General features: G+C 31.6%; 1 protein-coding gene across 1 annotated transcript; it reads left to right on the top strand.

Moving 5' to 3' along the window:
• Nucleotides 1–804: 804 nt before the first annotated feature.
• On the top strand, nucleotides 805–17,927 carry LOC137933349 (HEAT repeat-containing protein 6). Its single transcript, XM_068777277.1, has 16 exons — nucleotides 805–1,020; nucleotides 1,713–1,961; nucleotides 3,478–3,777; nucleotides 4,122–4,325; nucleotides 4,458–4,742; nucleotides 5,349–5,560; nucleotides 7,198–7,427; nucleotides 7,851–8,197; nucleotides 8,944–9,151; nucleotides 10,935–11,098; nucleotides 11,593–11,715; nucleotides 12,229–12,353; nucleotides 13,266–13,359; nucleotides 14,809–15,033; nucleotides 15,849–16,064; nucleotides 16,981–17,927. The coding sequence occupies exons 1-16, from the start codon at nucleotides 868–870 to the stop codon at nucleotides 17,236–17,238; spliced, it is 3,393 nt and encodes a 1,130-aa protein (XP_068633378.1). The 5' UTR covers nucleotides 805–867; the 3' UTR covers nucleotides 17,239–17,927.
• The last annotated feature ends 224 nt before the right edge of the window (nucleotides 17,928–18,151 follow it).

An 18,151-nucleotide genomic window follows, 5' to 3' on the forward strand; every position in this document is an offset into this window, starting at 1 on the left:
TTTAATCAAAAGCGAGCCTTTTGGACCTTCGGGAACTTATTAATAAAGAACGGAATGCCTTTGTAGGAGTAAATTTAAATTAAACCACATTAGAGTTAGCTGTAGCTTTCGATGATGATGTGAAAATCTCAGTTAACAAAGATTGAGATGCCATCTTGTGTTATTTGTTTGGCTCAATAACAGAAATCTAATTTTGTTATGATAATGGGATACGTTAATTAAAACCGCTACGCCCTGCAATTGCAAACAAACATGAATAGACTCGCCATTTCACAACCGACTCTGGTCAATGGTCGCAACCCACTGCTTCATTAGGACATCACACGATCACACTCTACACCCAACAATTACTGAACCCAAAAATATGCCACTGGAAAACTTATCATTCATTTTTTAACTAGTATCCATTTTTCCAGTCTGGCCAAATTTATGCAAAGAAATAAAGTAGTCAAAGGCTATAAAATATTTTTTACAATCACATACAATCAAGCAAAGAAATCGATAATGTTCTCAAAAAATGGCAGTAGTGTATTTTTAACGCTTATGCATACTTCAATTAAATAGTGCACAATTTACATTTTCTGTTTTCTATTATAGATTGATGTAACGATCGAATATATCTATAAAAATCTCTATTTTTTAAAGCTTTTGGCAAAATTGTAGCTACGGAGCACTGTGATACTTATTTTTAAGACGGTAGGTGTGCCTATTGCAGTCTGCTATCTACTACCATAGATAACACATTTAGTCTATATTTCACGTTGTTTTTGTGTCAGGTATACTTCTAAACGTCAATAAGTAAGAACTGCAAACGCAAGTAGCAATGGTACCGTATGGGTAAAAGATTTAAAAAGTTAAGATAAAATAATGGAATACTCTTTTTCTCAACGTTTTTCTCTGCTTTCCAAAGAGCTTTGCATTGCACTAAGAGATCTGACCCGATACTACTTACATGTAGACGAACTTTTAGACCAACTAAACGCTTTACCATATAAAACTGGAACTATTGTTGTAAAAGCGGTGAGTTTCTCCACCTTAATATTTTGTTTATTAATATTTATTATTATCCAATATGAATTTCAGACAATGTTAAGTTAACTTGTGTAAGGCGTAAATTTTGAATATTTTTTTGCTTCCATTATTCTATTTATATTATTCATTATTACCAAAATAGTTGGAAAACAGTAGTTATTATAAAATGTAAATGGAATCTCAATTAGCTGTATATGATGCCTACAAATGACCTGTTACTGTTTATCTACTTGTAATTCATAGCACTCAAGCGTTTCTTGTTCTATTTAAAATTGGTGTTAAACTCGGGGCTTTATTATGATAACAATGCAAATAATTTTCTGCTTTTAACGTAAGAATAAAACAAATCATTTTAATTGTATAATTTTTCTTTCATTGTAGATCACACTGTTTCTTTTCTTAAACAAAAAATAATAATAACATACAAGCCTTTTTTAATGCACATATTGTCCTACATGTAAATATGATCATTTAATGAAAATTGTAATCAATGGAATCTAAAAATTTGTCATGGTATCAATTTATAAGAAAAGTTAAAGTTAATAGTTAATCATAAGATATCTCCTCATGTCTGTACACTTCTAATTTTGAAATTTATTTTTTAAATTATTAGTAATATGTTCTTTATTGTATAGTAATACTTAAACAAATTATTTTTTCTATTCGAGTTAACTTTTCAGGATGCCAGTCCATTGATTGATACAATATGTCTTAAAATACAACCTACAGATCAAAATCTATCACCAAAAGCTTCACTATTACTGAAAAATCTTATTAAATACCAAAATATAGACTTTAGTGTTGATTTTTTGAGTAAAGTAATATTGTGGCTTATTGAAAGTTTTAAGACATGTCATGAATCAAATAAATACGAGATATTGGAGAATGTGCAAGATGTTTTACAAAAAAATTTTCATGTAGCAATTAAGGTAAGCTATAGTGACATTTTCATTGTTAACATTATTCTATGCTTTGGTGTATTTGACAGATATACCTAAATAAAAAATTTGATTGTGCCATTGATCTTCCAACACCAATATTAAAGTCAATTATACCAAAATAATATGATAAAAATTGTAACAGTATTTACATATATGGTGCCACACTGAATATAAGAATGTGCCAATAGTTTTTTTTTTTTTTTGTAATTGACATATGCTTTTTGCTGTTATGCATTTACAGCTCCAGAGCTTGTATTGGCTAAGTACTGAAAAAGATCAAGATATCTTTAGGATCCCTGACTTGGCCATTAAATTAAATACTTAATGGGATTTGGATGTTGAGTCCTTAGGTGCTTAGGAAGCCACTCTATAGAATAACAAAGGATATGGGCCCTTGAGAAGGCACCATAATTTAAGCTGTTGTTAATATATGGTTAGCATTTTAACCATGAACTTTCTATAACTGAGGATGAAGCATGTATCAACTATATTCTATTATGTAATTATTTACTAATAACTATACTTTTTAAATCAAACCTCCTGGGTTTTGGTATTAAATTGAAATATTGCTAATTAATTTTCAATTTTCTTATCAAGCTCAGAATTTGTCTTGAATTGGATGCCAGCTTTATTTTATATTCATTAACAGTGAATACTATCATGATATGAGTATTTGATTTGAAAAGAGATTTAAATTATGGCAAGTATGAGAAATGAAAATGCAAAACCTTTTGATTGTTCCTCGGTTTACTATGTAATTCAATTAAAACCATTTTACAAGGTCACTCTTTGAACTTGTTCTTCTGTAATATATTTCTACAAAATATCAAGAATAATATTGTGAGTTCCTTTTTTTAGATGGATTTAAAAAGCAGCAAATGATATATATAAAGATAAACATATTTGCATAATTATAAGGAAAATAACTTCAAAAAGGATTCCTGTAAAGATTTTTTAGATTCAATAGAGTGCTTTGTTATAATAATGACAGCTGTCAAACTCCTATTGCAAAGCATAGGCCTCTACCTAAGATTGCCGTGACTGGTCTTGAAATGCAGTGTACTTACAGTTGATTATTAGTATCATTGATATTCAATGGCATACTTATGTAGTGTTGTGCCCCAAATGTAAGCTTCTTCGCTAGAGAAGTGTATTAGAAGGGCGTTTTTGCATGAAAATTTTCTTATATTTTGCCATGTCTTGTAATGGCTTTGTAGCATTACTATGATCTAAGTAACATGTCTTTCCCTATATAATTTAAAGGTACATGTATTGTTTAAATTTATCATTCAATGAAGTTGAACTTCTTATGTATTAGTATATATGAATACCATAATTGTGTTCTTACTGGTAGGCAAAGACAATAGGTAAAGATTTTAATTATTATTCATTATTTTTATTATTATTATTCAATTTAATTATTATTTTATTATTCTATTACCAATACTTAATGATTTCATTGTATTTATTGTTCTTTTAACATTTGTTAAATTCTTAATTTCAGTATTCAGAATTATTCATTGGTGAACAAGGAATTTATGTTGAAATCTTGGATATAGATAAAAGTTTAGAAGGTAGTAAAAATGACTTTGAATATGGTGGACATCTGATGTACCCTCATAAATATTACGAAAATTCTTTACTTTCACTTAAGGGTATTTTGTCTCTTATAACTATAATAGAGGATCTTAAATTGAATACTCATCAGTATGCTCCAGGGTGTAAAGAAAATATCACTCAAGTAATCACTAAATTTCTCATGATGGATAAAATGATGTTGTATTATGAATTTCTCTATTGCAAAGTAAGTTTTTATTCAATGTCATATGTATAATGGGTTTATATATACTTTTAATGTGACTATTAATTGTTGATTTTGTTGGCACTAATCAGTAAATAATTTTTTACTCACTTGGCGCCGAAATAACAATAGCCATGAACGATATTTGGCCAGTCAACACAATGTAACAATTTAAAAATTATTATATCAACTTATTATCAGCAAATAATTTTATGTCTTTTGATCAAGTGATATGATATTAAATATTCTCACTTGTATGTGAAACTCCATCACTTTAGTATTCTTTATAATATGTGAAATAAAATTTTGTGTTAGCAAATAATTTTCAAATTAACTTTGTTTTTCAGGTTTTAATAGCAGCATTCAGAGTTTTATCCCATATATTTTTCCACGATTTGAGTATTTGTGGTTCTCTACCAGAATTAATAGGTATTTGTAGACATTTCATACTCTATGGTTTAACTGGTCAAATTACTAAACCGGAAAGAATTATGCCATCACAACAAACCATTGCATCAGAAATAATAAAAATTACATCCAAAGGAGGAAAGGTAATTTATCATTTTAAATTTAATGGTCAACCATTCATTGCTCTTCAAATATTTGAAAAATATTGCAATAAAAATTTTAATATTCTTTTAAACAGTTTTACAAGTTAATTTTAAAAATAATGTAACTTTTAGAAACAAAAGCTCAGAAAACCAAGAAACAAAGCCAAAGACATTTTAAAGAAGGAAATTCCAGTATCTGATCATAGTTTAATGTTAGATATTTGTGATTTTGAGAATAATTCGGCATATAAGCCGATAAGTAAAAATTTTTTGCAAGTGCATAGACAGGGAAAATCCTGGACATTAAACAGTGACTCTGAATTGTCTGATGTTGAAAATGGCGCAGAAGCTAAAATGATAGCACTCAAATCTAGAGTGCGACAAAGTGCAGCCAACTTTTTTCTTGTTTTATTAAAAGTAAGTTTTTTCATGTGTTTATTTATGTAAAGGTCCTTCACAGGTGACAGATCCATACATAGCAAAATATAAATAGTATAATATATTATATAATAGATAAACTAAGCTAATCACGAAGTCACATTGTTAATTCAAAATAATAATTATGAAAGTAGACATAAAAAAGTTGGAAAACTAATCATAGGATAATGAATTTATTGAGTGTATATGTTGAGGGTATGTGTTTGAATTAATGATGATGTATTAATTTATCTTAACATTTCATTCAAGATTTTCATGTGTTTCATTACTTCAATTTGTTTTCAAATGATCTAACATGATTTTTCATATAGAAAATGTAATATTTTCGATTAATATGATTGGTTAAGTAAACAAATTTTCCTAAAAAGAGGCTACTCTGTAGCTTTAATGCATTTACTGGAGCTCTTTGGAAAAATGTGTCGAATACATTTTTTAAAATAATTTATAATATTGTTATATAATATTAGCTTGTTATACATGATATACTCCTAATTTTCATGTAATGCTCTCTAAATGTTACTATTTTATTAGGTGTAAACAAATAATATTCGACATAGATTTAATTTAAGTTTTATGTATTTTAAGGTAAAAGAAAAGAAAGAAATCTTTGGATATTGGTGGGCGCTTCTGCCAAGTTGCCCAGATGTCGATAATTGGAATACTGATCAAAATGCTAAGATGACACTCGCATATTGTGCTGTAACGGACCTTATAGCAAACGGTCGGGTTAACGCACTAAGCATTATACTGGCATTGCTTTCTGGTTCGAAATTATATTTAGCACAGGCTGAAATATGGTAAATATCCAAAATTTTACTTTATGTTCTCTAGGCCTTCAAACCATGGCTCACAAGCCTATAGGGTCAGCAACGATTTTGTTGTCATTTTAGAGCAGTGATTCCCGAAGTGGTCTATATCGACCCCTAGGGTTCTATGACACCCTGCAAGGGGTCTACGTCAGCGAAAAACTTCTTAACACATACATTGAAAGTACCTATTTACTTACATCATACTATCCTATAATATCAAAACATTTACATTATTTATGAAAGTACCTATGAAGTAAAAAATTTATTATATTACGAAAAAAAGAAAGACTGGACATCATTAGCCGAGGAGATTTAAGATTAACCCTTACAAAATTTACGCCAAATTTTGATAATTTATTATTGAAGCATCAGGTTCATCCTTCTCACTAAAAATATTGACTTATTGCTTATGTTATTTTATTCGTAGTTTATTTTATGTTTATTAAATGTTACGTATATTTTACATAACAGATACAAAATTTTATTTTGAGTAGTTTTAATTTAAATGAAATTAATAATTATATAAATTAACATGTGCTTTTACTTTAAGTTTTTAACACTTAACTTCACTACAGTTAGAAATTTACAGGATATCAATGTCAGGTAAGTAGGGGGTCTACCCAACACGGTAAAACATGGTAAGGGCATAGGTAGAGGAACAAAGTGCTTATAAAAATTAGTTTAGAACTAATTAGGTCTTGATTAAACGTTGTAAATAAAATGTATTAATTTAGAAAATAAATTAATAAAAAGCACAAGTTATAAAATTTGATAAATGTATATTATCTTTTTTTCTCTGTGCTATGTGGCAGGTCTATTGCCACTTCAACTTGCACAGGCTGATCTATGTCGGTGGATCTATAAGTTATAAGTTTTGTTTAAAGTATTGTTGGCAGAGATCCAATATATTTAGTAAAGACAAGCAATAATTTATCTGTATCCCCAATTACTTCTTCAAAAATTGCTATAATATGTGTGTGTAACTTAAAATTTAATTTATTTAGTTTGAGGCTGTATCGCAAGGGCATAAAACTTTTAGTGTGAACCATAAATATTATAAATGTTACTAGGATACTGTAAGAATATATTTCACAATTATCACTAATTGCATATTAAAGCGACGAAGAGTCGCAGTCTATAGTCGGCTAGGGCTTTTTCCTGTTTAGGGGCACCCGTTGAGAATCTTTAAGCTTATTAACCAGGCTCCTTGACGGTTCGGTCATTGTTCGAAATTTGAAATTTTTAGCATGCAATTTTTTACTAATTTTTTTTTCAAAAATTATATTTATTGAAATTATATGCCAAAAACACAAAATATGTGTATTGAAGTTAGATATATTGGCACACGTATATGACAGCATATATATATGAGTATATATATAGATTTATATAAACCAGTAATTTATTTCGATATCCCAGGAGCAGACATAGGTTATATATATCTGAATAATTTGACAGTCAATCGGAGCCAAAAATATTTGTTCAAGAAGCCGCAATTTGGCAGCAAAGTCAGTTTTATAATAATTTCTCATTTCTCAGCTCTTTCAAAATAGTCATTGCCCCAGAAGTTTTAACATTTTTATTAATACCTTTTTAACTATCAATAATATAATTGTAATCCACAGCAAAAAAGATACGGCGTCTTTTATACCGTTTTCTGTATCTCTGGGGTATATGATAACATGCATGCACAAGATATTGATTGATATTTTAAACAACGAGCGAAATCACCCTGCTCTCTTATGTGCTTTGAAATGCTGCGCTGCTTTAGTGCAGGTGACACCATATCACAGGATGCAAGAAGGACTGATTAGTGATTTGGTGTTAACAGTAAAGAGGTTTCTGTTTAATAAAGGTGAGACCTTCAATATGCTCTTACAATTTACAAATCTTGGCTTTTTTCTTATATAATATATAAAAAATCTTTTCTTATGTTTCAATAATTTATTATGATTTATTAATATTATTTTACGTTTTATTTACAAATAATATATGCCTATTGACATGGGTTTGAGGTGTCTAAAAATACGAAATAATAACTGGTCGCTAATTTTTTTTATAAATCTATAATACATATTTGATTTATGTGTGTAGTATTTGGCGAAAATAATTAATAATTATTATGTTACTCAATAACAATTGTTTTTAATTTTGTACCTTGTTACATAGAATGTCATTAATTATAATAATTTTAATTATATTAAATTCAGCTATTTTCAGGTTTTGTTCATGTATGCTTTTAAATTCCTGTGTTTAATTTTAAAATAACAATTTTTAGATGTGTCATTTCAAGTTGGTGCATTAATAACATTTGGCTGTATTGTGTCAGTTGAACCAAAAGTAGATGAAGTGCTTATGGCTATACAATCTGATATCTTACCAGACGCAATGGCGGATTCATCAAATAGTAAAGAAGGAAAGCCCGATAATGAAGAATGTGATGATTTTGAGGAAGGTTATTCTGATGATGAAATGTCTGTAGTTGTTAATATAACACCAAAGATAGCTGAGAAATGTGTTACCGAATGGAACTCTAAATACCGAACAGGCCGTTACTTTAATTCTTGGATCCTCGACATTTGTTTCAAAAATATTGGTTGGTTGTTTAAAGGCAACGAGAGTTTTGTAAGTAAATTTTATTATTTTTCTAATTCAATTTCTTACTCCTGAAAATTGTAACGTTTGCCACAAATAACACTATCCCCCAGTAATTTAATTTTTTTTTTACAAACACAATTACATTTAGGCCGCTGTTAACCATACGATTATAAAGTAGAAAGTTGTAATATCAAGTGGAAGTATAATCTAAGTAACATTTTCTCTTAGGGAGTAAAGGTTTGAATTTCTTGTTTCAAATTAAAAATGATGTAATTCAAAACATTAAACAACTTATATTTTCTTATCACATATAATCAAAACTTGATTTAATATTCGTATTTTCTACAATTCGTATTTAATATTAACAACGTGGACGGCGAGTACATCACTCGTCTTTGGTTTGAAACCTCATATTTGTAATTTAAATAGAATCTTAAAATATATAATATTAAGTAAGAAAGGACGAATAGATAGCTACTTCTGCACATGCAGTCGAAGTCGTGCAATAAAGTGCACCGCCCGCCGGCCCGCTGTTAATGCGCATGCGGCAAACAATGCGAATTACACAACTATCACCGCTAAATCACTCAACGCGTGTTTCACCCCTCAACGGGACATCTTTACGTGTAATGTTACACCGATTCGTGCCAAACACAGAGTCCAAAGCATGTGCGGAAGTAGCTATATATTGGTCCTTTCTTACTTAGGATGGACTTCCGCAAAATAACGCCTGATTCCATTAAATATATATAATACTATTATACATTTTATAGAGATGCAACCCTGCAGCAGTTCCTGTGATGCTGGAGTCTTTGCAAGTGATATCAGCCATAGCGTATCACTATCTATCAGATTTACTGAAAGCTCATGTCATTCTTCTTGCCGATGTATTGTGTGATCTGCTGCAACAAGGGCATCATGATCTTGTTTTGCAAGCTGCAAAACTTGTCAGTGTTGTTGCTGATGGTATTCTAAAACTTGGTAAGATTTAAAGATATATTTATCTTGAATTCAAAACCGTTCATAAACATTTATATCGGACGCCTTCGGATAGAAAATAGTTCCACCGTTTTTTGTAGTAAAATATTCATTAATTTAAGTATAAAATAAATGAATTGAGCCTTTTGAACTAATTCTTATTAAGATTCAAATATTTACGTGAAAGAAGTGAACTGTTAACAAACCAAGTTATGTTATATGTATACTGTTTTTAGTGGCCCCCGCTATTGGGGATCTCCCGTTCCACCCCCTATTTTGTTGGGAACAGGGTATTGGTGGGCAATCATTTTTTTAGTTATCTTTTTATTTCACAGTTTCTTTTCTCTTCTTCTGCTCTTTAACATTTGCTCTATTACATTTTGCACATATCTTTATTCCATTTATTTGTCACCTTCTATCCTATCCTCAGTCACTACAGTCTAGGTCTATTTTATTGTTACAATGTATTACATTTTACTTAGATTATTTATATATACATGAGTTTCATTTACATTTTATTTTGTTTCCTTATTTTTATATTTATTCACATTAATATTGATTATTATTATTTACTATTGCTATATGTATATTTAGTCTTGCCATAAAAAGAGAAAAAACTTCTTTTCACTATGCGTAACATTTAATTCTATTACAATGTGTTAGTTAAATACATTAATATTAATTATTCGAAGGGGTCTCCTTTGGCTGCAATACAGTCCTTTAAATGATAAGGCCAATTATCAATAATAGTATGACAGATTCCAAAATCAAAAACACCCGCTGCAGACACTCACAACACTGCAAGCGCAAACCACACAGCGCCAGCAACCACTGCACCTGTAAAACTCTGCATAAAACATCGTGCAAACCTTAACAGAACAAAACACTACGCACCGCAGCACAAAACCTTTTCTTATGGGGGCGGCCGCCCGCTCCCTAACCGCGAACTACGTGCGCGAACACAGGTTGGAACCGGATCTCTCCTTGCCTGTGGTTGCTCTGCTGTGCTAAACTGCTTATACACAACATAAAGACTAGAGCGGCTTACTACGTACGAACGACTTCGGGCAACTGGAATTTGTCTGCTCCAGCTCTTGTTCTCCACTTTCCCTCCATGAACTTAGTTACGATGAAGCTGTAAAAGCCCCCGGGGTTAACAGCATCAACTTCAACCGAAACCAAGCAACCGAGCAAAATTTAAAAGTAATATTTTGTTTATTTTTAATTGTAAAAGTATTAATGGCAAGACTAAGTATATCTGTCAGACTTACCGATAATACGTTAGAGCAATGTCTGTATCTTAAAAAAAAATATTTCTCAGTAAAAAAAATAGAGACCAGTTATACATGATGATTGGAAATAAGTGTTATAATGTTACCAGGGTGAATGTACAGCTGTTTTGCGGTTAATTAATGTGTATTACACTCTGTTCAATATATCAAAGGTTTCAAAATTAAGAAACAGTAATATATTAAAAAAGCGTTTTTAAATCTCGGGCTACTATATATTTAAATTTAATGTTGGATACCATCTGTTTCTGCAAACTTAGTACTGCCAGAAATTATTGGCTTGTCGCATTCCTAGAGAAAAAAATGGTTAATGTAACATATTTCAGAGTGATTACTTGTTGAACGGTTCCTGGAAATAGGTGTAAAACATTTAAAGCTTATTGCAGACAAATCATCTATACATTATCATTTAAAGCTTTACAATCACCTTGTATAGGACATGAAAGAGAGTTCCTTTCTATTCATTGTATAATTAATGTTAATTTTTTTTATTGCAGAAGAAATTGACCAAGCACCGCCACTACAACAGTGTATGTATATGTGGGAGAAGCTGCTAACTCCACTCTCTACAATACTTCAGGGCCACGAGAACCCATCAGCGAAGGCAATTGCTTGTGACTGTATTGCCAACATTGGTGAAAAATCCTTCCAAGAGTTACCAGTAAATATATATTATTTTTAGTTTTTCAATTCTCCAAACAAAACAACAACAATAATTTGTGATAGATAATTTTGTATATTGTAAATATGTTATTGACTCCGCACTACCTACCAAATAGGAACTATAGTTTGGAAATTGGCATTTCTTAATGAAAACCATCATCCTACGGTTAAAATTTCGCGATATCGTATCTTCGTAGCTTTCACTTGGCGAAAGGAATTTTTCTAAATTTCAAATATATGTCTAGATTCAGAGATATCGTGCCTACATAGAAATATTTATTTTATGACTATATATAAGATTTAACAGTTACTCGCGTCATAGATATTCACTTAACAGTTTATTAAGTTATAATGCAATGTATGTTATGTTTCTATATCTTATGTAAAGAATATATGTCGAACAGATCAACCGAAGCATCATACTGTTATGGAATAATAAAAATATTAATGAATTTTGATTAAGGAATCAGATGAGCCTTGTTATACTTTCAGAGGCAGAAGCAGATGTTTTGTTGCGCGCTGTTGATGGGCTCGTGCAGCGACGAGGAACCGGTTGTCAGGGCAGCCGCTGTGCGTGCTCTTGCTATGGCTGTAATGTTTCGTACTCTAAGAGAGGTAAGTAGGATTTTCTATTCGTTATTTTGCTATTTATATATTCTTTTAACAAATTGTGTAATTGTCGACTTAATTCTACATATATATCTTTGTGTCTATGTTAGTCTATTTTTAATAAAATTACACAGCGTATCCAAGGCCTTCCGTCATAGTTTTAAATATGAAATTAAAATGCAACTTATTAAGAAAAGAGATTTTAGGTGATCGAAATCTGTGGAACTTGGTTTGTTGTCTTATTTATACGGTCTGTAAAATAATCTATACATTACATATTATTAAATGTTGCTAAGTGTCTGACCGGCTCTTAGCAGATTAAGATTCCTAACGTAACTTACTGTTTATAATGTTTAAATAGGTGATGATTCAAAAGTGCGTGTAAATGCCTTCTTGAATTGATATATTTTTAATTTAAATTTGAATTGGTATTCATTCTCTACTAGAGAACTGTGTTCAGTGGTGCAGTGATATTTCGACAAACACAAAGCACAGTTTGATGTATTATGTATTTTTAAGGATATCGGATTCGTAAGCGATTGCGGCGAGAATATTTTGCGTGCGTTGGCTGAGCCAACATTGGTCGTGCGCTTAAAGGGTGCGTGGGCACTCGGCAACCTGAGCGATGCGCTCGTTCTTAACATGTAAGTATTTTATGTCATTTGTAATAATATTACGCTTTTCAATAAAAAGAAAACAATTGAAATACTAAGTCAACTGCGCAAATCTGACCATTCGAGACGTAAACATATAAATATTTTGCGTAATCACTACGGTCGATTCATACTATTGAGGTCGTTGAAAGAAGGGTCATAACCTGCGGACTAAATAAATCCAGTAATTGCTATAAACAGATTTCCTTTATCTCTCCTTTAAAATTGTTTATTTTTTTCTTGAACAGCGTGCGAAATGTTATTGTAATCTTTATACAATTCGTAGTAAATAAGTGATTATAAATTCATTCGATTGTCATTTTTAATATATTTCTTATTTTTAATTGTTAGTGATTTACGATTTCTGTAAGATGTTTTTTGTCTTCAAGTCTAATATTTTTTTAATAATCCTATGTATGGTATTTATGTGTCAAAATTTGGTAATATCTTGCATCTACTGGACAGTATAAGTTATATGGACCTCATGTGCTCTATAATTTAATGGGAGGTATGGCGGTTCTGGATAAACTATTTATTTACGTGTCAAAAAAATTATTTAAGTATTAATATTTCATCATTATTACGACAGCCGTCACCGGTGGACACAGGCCTATCCCATAGTTTTCTACTTAGACCAGTTTAAAACAGGCCCCAGCCAATGACCTTCCAACCTCGACCGTCCAATGACCTTTCAAGTCATCTATCATCGTGTTGATAGACATTTCGCGTTTAGAGGTCCATGTTCTCCACTCCAGAACCTTAATGTCCCAGCTGCCATCTTTTCTGAACACTAAATTTCCTATAAACACGACATTTCAATGTATTTTTTGTGCAAATAAGTCGCGTCGTATTTATGTAATATCGACGTGTTTATATATCTATATTTATTACAATCCAATGCAGGGAACAACCGGAACTTGAGGTTGAGGGCATTGACGATGAACTACTGATGCGTCTACTGGAGGTCAGCGTCAAATGCTCCAGCGATAATGACAAGGTAACAAGTTCAGGATCAATAACGCTATCTCTTTCGTTTGCACAAGTTATCCAACTTAAATGAAATGGTGTTAAATACTCGAATTAAACGGATCGACAACGCACCATCATATTTGATAAAAACATTGCCAGAGTTTTTCTTCTGCTTTGTAACCCACAATTATATTTTGTTAAGTGGTTATAATTTAAAGCAGGCAGTAGCAACCGCTCTTTAGTCTTTTGCTCAACGGATATCCAATAATAGTCCAAACAGATCCAGGGGGCCTTTGTGCAAGATTACGTTACGAAGCATTAAACAATCTTAGATCTTGGCGGCCTCCCAATCAGGTTTATTTAGTTTACGTTCCAGGGAGATCCCAATATAGTAATACATATTTCGGCCCAGCTGAGGTTTTTTTTATGTTTATAGCCTGCGATAATTTCGCTCTCCCTTATCATATTTATAGGACAGGGCATTACAATCCTTTTTATAATATATAATATTCTTCATTCATATACATATTTAATTTTACATGTTATCACAATTAAACCAGCAGCATTGTAAAAGTAAGCAATAGTCAAGAGTTGATGGCTTGTCGCGATCTAATAAAAATGTCTTAATAAAATGTTACAACCTGTGCTGAATAATATGATTAATTCACTCTTTCATTAAAATGTTAATTTACTTTGTGATTTGTTTGGGGAAAGAAAGGTTTTATTTTGATTTTAAATTTTCAATTAACTTCGTAATTTTTAAATATTTTGCTTATTAAAAGGGCACATCGCTCGTGCAACCGATGGCACTTGGGGTCAAAAAATTCTAGAATGGCGACCTCGAGTCGGTAGATGAGACGTGGGAGGATCCGCCACTAGGAGCCACTAGGTGGACCGTGGTACTATGAACTATGTCGTAGCTAAAGACGCGGGTAGTCGCTGGATGCGAGCAACGGAAGACTGGTCATCCGTGATCTTTGTAGGAGGACTGCGCTTGTGCAGTGGTCGTCTATCGGCTGAAAAGTAAAAGCCTAATTTCTTGAACCGTTCTTGAGTTTTTCGCTTAGTAACTCATTGGGTAATTAATTTTTATCCATGGAGATTTGTATTATATCATAATACGTCCTTAATATTAGCAACTTTGATCTCATATCTACTTTGGTTTGGAATTTCTAATTTAAGTTTCATATTAACGCAAAAAATATAAATCTAAATAAATTGTTAATTTTTGCTTTATTTCATATTTATATACACCTAAACATTTTCTTTCGATATACAATGATATTTTCTCATTTCTGTTAGCTTTCCAGATAATGCATCTTCACTTATAGATTCTGTAAATATCTTTTATTTCTTTCACTAAACTAATCGATTACATAAACTGTAGATAAAGAAAATATAGGTATACGATTTCCCAGATATGGGCATTTTCTGTAATAAAAAGTTAAATAGGAGATACCACTAAAACTTGTTTTAGGTGAAAATGAGCGCCACCCGAGCTTTCGGTAATTTACTGCGTCTCATCAATAAGGAGATTTTACATCGGAATCCTAAGATGAAGAATCTGTGCGAGATGGCTATCAGCAAGCTTTTGCACTGCGCCTGTCAAGTGAACAATATGAAAGTTCGTTGGAACGCCTGCTACGCACTCGGCAACGCTATGAAGAACGTATACCTATTTGATTACTTTAACGAATGGAAGGTGAGTCAGCTTAACAACTTATTTAACTTCTTTTAAGTTTTTTATGTTAAATTGCAGTGTAAAAATACAAGGTTTAAATGAGTGAATGTAATTATTGGTCAGCGAAATGTTTTAAAGTTTTTATACATATTTTAATCAATCCTGCATAAAATGATCTCTGTAACATAATGTTCATCATCATATCAGCTGATAGACGCCTACTGTAAAGTACAGGCTTTCAACAAAGATTGCCGCAATGACCGATCTTGCGCTGCCCGCCCGCATCCAGCGACTTCCCACGACCTGAACTATTTCGTTGGCCCACCTATGGAGGGCCGCACTTTGTCCACCGGCTCTTGGTTGCCACACGAGAAATATGTTACATTAATTTATAGTAACTTTTCTTTTAGAACAGTTAATAATTTTCATATGTTGTCATTCACATTTTAAAAACGCTTTTGTCTCCTATATTATCATAGTCCTGTTTTTAATATTTTAAATCATTGATTTCACTTCACAACAAATGAGCTATACATTCACCCATTTAAATCTTTCAGGTTGATTGGAAATAGATGTACAAGCTTTAAATAAAGCTTTTTGCTAATTTTTATTTTTTTTATTTACACCAATAACCAATCGCGCTAGATGTGATCAAAAAATTTATTCAATAGATTAATATCTATATAATACTTTTAAATATTTTTTAAATTGGTTATATGAAAGGTTTTCCAATATTAACCGATTATAAACATTCCGTTTGGAAAAAAAAATACATTTGCCTCTTTAAAGCTTTTACATCTATAACCAATCAACGTGTATTTGTAATACATGTGTAGAACAAGGTGATTCAAAGTTTGTGTGCGGTGGCCCGAGACTGTAAGAACCTAAAAGTGCGAATAAACGCTGCCGCCGCCCTGCGCTCGTGTTCAACACGCGCAAACATTGGTAATCACATGCCGGCAATTTGGCGTGACTTGATGGCAGCCATGGACAGTGCTGCCAACCTAGATGACTTCACAGAGTATAAACACAAAGATAACTTGGTGGAACAGGTAACATTAATTTCATTTATACATATAAACAGGTATGTATGCATATGTGTGGTAAAAACAAATAATGCTAATAACTAGCAAGGCAATGTTTGACGAGTATAGTTATAATGTTACTGTTAGCGCTGTAACTCGCCTTAGAAAAACGTGATGAAATTGCAATCTATGAATAAAGAAGGTGAGTGGAGCGGTTGATACCCACCGATACAGCAGTTATGCTAATACTGTAGTACGTACTTAATAGAAATCGGTTTTAAATGGTCCAGAGTTTAAGATTTAGTTTATTATAGAAAGCAGCATTGAAAATACCTCGGGATTCGCGTGAGCAATTGAGACGGATATCTAACTAATCTATGTGTGAGAGTGAGACAATAAGCTTAGCCGCTTATTCCTACGGCGAGATTCCCATGATAAAGCCCTTTTGTTAATTTAAGTATTATTTTTTAATCGCCGCCATAATTCAATTATTATGGTAAATGTCCAATCTAGAGTGATAAAAGTTGGTAGGATGTTGACAATTCTTAGGTTGTTACATTAACAAATTTACAATGGAACTTTGTGGAATTTTATAGCATGTCCCCAACAATTTTAAAAATTAATAACAAGCTAACAATTAACATTTGAAACAATTTAAATGTTTTGCTGAGTGTGGTTAAGAATTTTTGTATTTATATGTCCGGGGCCCACCTTTTATTAATCTAATTAGTAATTTTTTAGTTAGTGGAGACTGAATGATTTGTTGATAATTATTTCCAATGTTCATGTGTTAAGTTTAATGTTGTTTATCAAAATGATAACAAAAGTGAAAATGAAAAAGTAGACAACAGCCTCGTGGCCTATTTAAATTTTTAGAATACAGGGATCAATATAATTTTTTTGTTCTATCCAAAGACGTTTTAAAATTATTTGAATTTTTCAGCTCTGCGTGACTCTCGCACATTTTTGCTGTCTCCTGGAGCCTTCCGATCTCGCCGACATTCAGGACCCGCTTATATTTCATGGGGAATGCGCTAAATCTCTATATTCTCAAGTGTACCAAAAACTCCCTCCGGAAAATGCGTCCTGCCTTAAAATACTGCAGGCTGCAAAATTCGTCACAATGGATCTCATACCGGAGAATGACACTCAGACCCAGGCTCTGGGAACCCTGCAAGATATATTCATATTAGATATGTAACTTTAAGTGTTGTATGCACTTGTCATTAATAAATAATCATTCAATGTTTTTAAACTATCCATTTACGTATTTTATTAATAAGTAATTGATGTATTCTATTTGTTATTGAACAATTTAGACCTACCGAAACCACTGTACCGCGCCTAAGGTGTGCGCTTCGCGAGACGGGAGGGAGTAAAAGCCGCTCCGTTCCGTCAATCCGCCGTATCCTAAGGCATGGTACACGTGGTTTTGGTTACACAAAATAATATCAAATGTGGAAATAAAACTAGAACAACAATTTTCATTAAGATCATATTAGTTGTTCACGTTTGTCGTAGTTTTTCTGAAATATGACTTAAAAGATTTACATAGATATAATCTCTAACGTATCAAAACATTTATATGACATATATCCAAATTTAGCCAGAATTATTATGACTGGAGTTCCATTAGGTTATCAGAAAAATGCCCTGTGAAACTCGTTCTTTTAATTTAATGGAATTTTTTTAACAGATACGATATTTATGTTTGTATCGAAAGTAAACTCAGTCTACTATCTTTTTACTTTTTAGAAAATGGTGGCAAAGTCGTTCTTCTTTTGTTGCAAGTTTATGTAATGACTAAATAGTAATTTACCAGACAGATTTAATAAAGTATATTGTAATGGGTGTCAACAATTGTAAATTTAAAGGTGCGTTTACACATTACTACTTATCAATAGATACGCAAGTAAATTTTTTTTTTTAATTTAACTCAAAAATTTATTATTGTTAGATGATTCATTCACCGTCAGTTTTTGAGTTTCATACATTAGTGTAATAATAACGTTTTTAGCCTTCATTTCCATGTTATGGACCATGCAGTCATTTTTTATTCTTTGAGCTTTACAACATGAAACTATTTTTTCATTTGGTAATTACTTTTTAAACAT

This window comes from Battus philenor, unplaced genomic scaffold (assembly GCF_028537555.1).
Source record: "Battus philenor isolate CCGP_79_NKW_IND1 unplaced genomic scaffold, ilBatPhil1.0.hap1 SCAF_13, whole genome shotgun sequence".
In the NCBI taxonomy this organism is placed as follows: domain Eukaryota; kingdom Metazoa; phylum Arthropoda; class Insecta; order Lepidoptera; family Papilionidae; genus Battus; species Battus philenor.

Bases quoted from the DNA above. Each gene is read 5' to 3' on its own strand.
- LOC137933349 (XM_068777277.1), top strand. From the start codon at position 868: ATGGAATACTCTTTTTCTCAACGTTTTTCTCTGCTTTCCAAAGAGCTT. The intron at 5,561-7,197 runs GTAAATATCCAA...TGTAATCCACAG, and splicing joins TTAGCACAGGCTGAAATATG to CAAAAAAGATACGGCGTCTT. The intron at 8,198-8,943 runs GTAAGTAAATTT...TACATTTTATAG, and splicing joins TTAAAGGCAACGAGAGTTTT to AGATGCAACCCTGCAGCAGT.